We start from the raw sequence: 4,295 nt of genomic DNA, 5'->3' as shown, positions 1-4,295 counted from the left end.
TGAAATCCTTTACCCCCAAACTGCCCTGTCTGAGCCCTTTTTGCAATACTGCAGCGTCTCCAGAAGCTGTAAGGTGAAGGCAATGGGTAAGACATGAATGTATAAATAAAAGATGATCTTGTCAAGACATCTGCTGGGAGTTTAGAGAGATGCTGTAAGACCGTTAATCTTCAGGTGTTTCTTTCTGTTGCAGGGTGGGAATAACGCTGGCCATACTGTGGTTGTCGATGGGAAAGAATACGATTTTCACCTGCTTCCTAGTGGCATCATTAATCCAAAGGCAATTTCTTTTATTGGTAAGACAATTTTGGAACTTGCTAATAAAATAGCATTATGTGATGGCTAGCCACAACCGTATTTTATAGTAGGAAGCAAATAAAAACATAGAGGTGACTGTCAGTCAGATTTGCTTTAGCTTCATTTCACTACTGCTGTAACGTGAGGAGTTACTCTACTTCCAGTGACAGTTTAGTTTTCTGCTCCTAGAAAACTGAAAGCGAGAAGCCCCTGTTTCTGTCATGTGGTTCTTTCTTGTATGTTATGGTACAGGTTTGGATCCCACCCTCTACTCGCGTGCTCCTTTTATAATTTCAGAAATACATATCCTGTTCTTTGAGCACACAAAACCCAGCACTTAGACTAAATGAATAATATAATTTCTCTGTGGCATCTCTTTACTGACTTACCAGAAATAGCCCCCGAGGTACAAGGGTCTGCTTGGAAGGTTATCATCCCGTGTTCTTCTTGTTCACGTTACCAGCTGTTTAAGGCATTATAAAGATATTCGGTGCAGATAGCATCGTAAAAAAGTTTGCATTGCTTACTGGACATTAAACTCAGAAGTGATAGGCAGATTTAAGCCTTTTACTTGTCAAAGAATCATCATTTTAGACAGAAAAAAGCATTTACAGAATGTGCAAGAAATGAATATAAGTTTTAGCATGTCACGGAGTTTCGGTTTTGTTCCATTCGATAATTTCCAAAAGGATGGCTGAAATAGATGGAACATTTTTTCCCTCTGCTAAATATGGTGTATTGTCTGGCTTTCTGACTTACTCCCAGTTAGTAAAGACTATAATTTAGGTTATCCTGAATTTAAGATGAGACAGGCTCTTGAATATATTTCCGATGTTCCCAAGAGGCAGCAGCAGCAGCTGTGTACATCACTAAATCCTCTACGTCTCACCAGTATTGCACTGTATTGCTTGCGGATTCTACGTTGTAGCTCAAAGGCCGGGAGAAGGCATTGCTGATGTCCTACTGCACGAGTCTGTGCAGAGTTTAAAACCAGTGCATGAATATTGAAGAAAATGTAGGTGTTGTCACGCAGGCTTGTCAGTGTTGTAAGGCCAAGATTTCTTTTACCAGTGAACAGCTGAGGCTGAAGTCATCGTGCAAAGTCCACCACAAAGAAAGACCAGAATCCGCTTACCTCAGCGGGCTTTGGAGCAGGCCTGGCATTCACATCGGAAACGAGCAAGCTCTGTTTTTTCTGAATCTAGCTGGCTTGTAGCTGCTTACGCAAAATGAGGTTTTATCCAAAAAGTTCTCAAGATGACCTTGTGAAAAATGTGAGAAACTTGCTCTTACTTTTTAAACAACATTTCAGACAGCAAGGGTTCTGTGCCATACATCTTAAGAGTGACTATCTTACTTCTTGCTCTAAAACAAATCATTTGTGTTCCCAAAGGTAATGGAGTGGTTATACATTTACCAGGCCTGTTCGAAGAAGCTGAAAAGAATGAAAAGAAAGGTTTGTATCAACTAATTTTTAACCTTTCTTTATATTGGCAGCCAGGTTGAGGTGTTTTTTAAGCCTTTGTTTTTGACCATAAATATTCAGTGCACTAATATTCTGCATTTTAAATAATGAGGAAAACAGCATTTAAAATGTTGAATTGTTTTGTAGTCTTCATACAGATTTTCAAAAGCAATCTTTTCATGGGTTTTCAGGGAGTTTTACAGCATTTGATACCACATTAGACAGATAATAAAATCATAAAAGCTTCCTTTGACCTCAGAGTGAGATGATTTAACACAGGGTTTCTGTGTCCCCATTTCTGGGCCCAAGTATAAACTCAGCTGGTTTTGCTCTGAGCGAGGCTTTGCACCAGAGGTCCTTCTAACGTCCCTTACATCATGAATTGTTTTATGGTTTATGATACATAAATTCTCTATTTTCTGAGGGACAAATGGGGTTTGATTTATCATATAGCGAGCTAATGAAGAATCTTTCCTTAAAATAAGAATTATATGTAAGCCACAGCATCCTGTCAGTAGGAAGAGGTATCTTTGTCCAAGCCAAAATGAGAAAGCTGAAAAAGTAAAAAAATAAGAAAAATGTGTTAGCAAAAACATTGCTGTTTTTTGATATTCACTGATACTTGATCCATGTAGTCTACAGTCTTTTAACAATAAACTATAGAAACTAGAAGACATGAAAACTGAAAGCACATCTCCAAGTTTGACTAATCAGTACAGCTGACATCCTACTTTTCTTTCTATCTTCTGACAGGTTTAAAAGATTGGGAGAAAAGACTGATTATATCAGATAGAGCACATATAGGTAAGCGATGACTGAAGGGGGGAAAAAAACCCCTCACAAACGATTGCTTAGCTCGTGGTAAAACCACGTTAATACTCCTCAGCAGTTTTGTATTTAATCTGGTACAGCTGCTCTGTATGCTGTGAATCTGAAGCATAATGACAGAATTTGTACCCACTGAAGAGTGATGTTTTACATGTTTTCACCATGTTTAAGGAATACTTCCTCTGTCTCGCATGAGGAGGCCTGGGCACTATCAGTGGTAACAAAGGCACCTGGTCTGGAAGTTACATATGTCTGTGATATAGAGAATGTTTTTCTCCTTTGGCCTCTCACTATGTCCGTTTGATTTTCCATTGCAGTGTTTGACTTTCACCAAGCAGTAGATGGACTCCAGGAAGTGCAACGTCAAGCACAGGAAGGAAAAAAGTAAATACTTTCAGCTCCTTCATTTCATTAGTAATTATGCAAATGTAATTTTGGAAAACAGAAATGCAACGTATCTCTAAAGAGCCTTGCTGGTGGTACCGATTCTGTGATTCTGTTCTGCTCCTGCTTATGTTTGTGAGCAAACTCTGAGGTATTACTGAAGAGGTGGGGTATGAATTCTTACATAGTTCCCTTTTGCAGTTCTCTGCAACATACAGAGACATTCTGAAATTCCAGCCAGAGCCTCAAAACCAATTTCTGTTGAAATGATGCTTCCACTCCAGTTTGGTATCAGACTAATGACATTTTTTAATCACTTGTAATCGTTTATTGTATACTCATTTGTACCTCATGAAGATACTAGTTCCTGTTTTAATCTTACACTTAAGCATAGTGTGTAACTATTCATACCTCATTATTATCGTTTCTGAAAGAACAAAAGTTTATGTGAACCCCCTGTGGTTTTTCTCTCTGTTAGTCTGTTAGTTTTTGATCCCAGTGGATATTTTCAGCTGAACTTAACACACAAATAGAAATCTCAAAATTACCCTATTTCTAAAAGGCATGTGGGCAGGGAAACAATTTCATTTTTATCCTCATCAAGATGAAGGCTGCAACAGTTCATAGGGGTGGAGGGGGTGTGAAAATTGCCAGAGCCGTGGGAAACCAATGTGATCACTCACAGAACTGGTTGCTATTTGCAACTGTTTGTTCTTGTGCTGCTACTGTGGAAACGTGAAAAGAGCATTTGTTTCCTGTTGTCTGTGGTAAAGGATGTAGTAGTACCACAGAGTAGTAGAGTAAGCATTATTACTGTGTGATACGTGTACATACACGTATAGTTTCAACTAAGCTCGTGTCAGCCGTTATCAAGGCTTAATGCTTTACCATGAGTATTAGCAATGTTTATGTGAATCCACTGAAGCATTGAGTTGCAATATATTGATTATCATAGAACTTCAGTGATTTTTTTTTTTTACTCAGACCCACTGCCTAGTATATGGTACATTCAAAAGCTTTAACAAAATTACACAGCATAAAGCATATTTATATGTGTTTGGGGGGGGGCATTATTTTTATTTAGTATTGGCACAACAAAGAAGGGGATTGGACCAACGTATTCTTCCAAAGCAGCACGAACAGGCCTTCGGATTTGTGACCTTCTGTCTGACTTCGAGGAATTTTCTTCAAGGTAAAACTGTGTTAAGTTCTAATTACACTAAATAGTGGTACATTTGGGCTGACAGATTTGCTTTTAAGGAGGTGTTTTTAAATATGTGTCTGAATTTTGTATGTAAATTGTCTAGAAGGGAAAGAAAAC

General features: G+C 38.4%; 1 protein-coding gene across 1 annotated transcript in view; it reads left to right on the top strand.

Moving 5' to 3' along the window:
• Positions 1–193: 193 nt before the first annotated feature.
• Positions 194–4,295, top strand: part of LOC104496672 (adenylosuccinate synthetase isozyme 1) — a gene marked incomplete at its 5' end in the record, with an annotated part of 12,927 nt that continues 8,825 nt past the window's right edge. Inside the window, 6 exons of the mRNA XM_010139829.1 lie at positions 194–296; positions 1,691–1,753; positions 2,281–2,286; positions 2,516–2,566; positions 2,908–2,974; positions 4,059–4,166. Of these exons, the coding sequence (XP_010138131.1) occupies positions 194–296; positions 1,691–1,753; positions 2,281–2,286; positions 2,516–2,566; positions 2,908–2,974; positions 4,059–4,166 (398 nt within the window). The remainder of the gene's footprint in view (positions 297–1,690; positions 1,754–2,280; positions 2,287–2,515; positions 2,567–2,907; positions 2,975–4,058; positions 4,167–4,295) is intronic.

The sequence above is a fragment of the Buceros rhinoceros genome, unplaced genomic scaffold, assembly GCF_000710305.1.
Source record: "Buceros rhinoceros silvestris isolate BGI_N320 unplaced genomic scaffold, ASM71030v1 scaffold19737, whole genome shotgun sequence".
Lineage (NCBI taxonomy): Eukaryota > Metazoa > Chordata > Aves > Bucerotiformes > Bucerotidae > Buceros > Buceros rhinoceros.
This window is presented reverse-complemented; position numbering and strand designations above follow the sequence as displayed.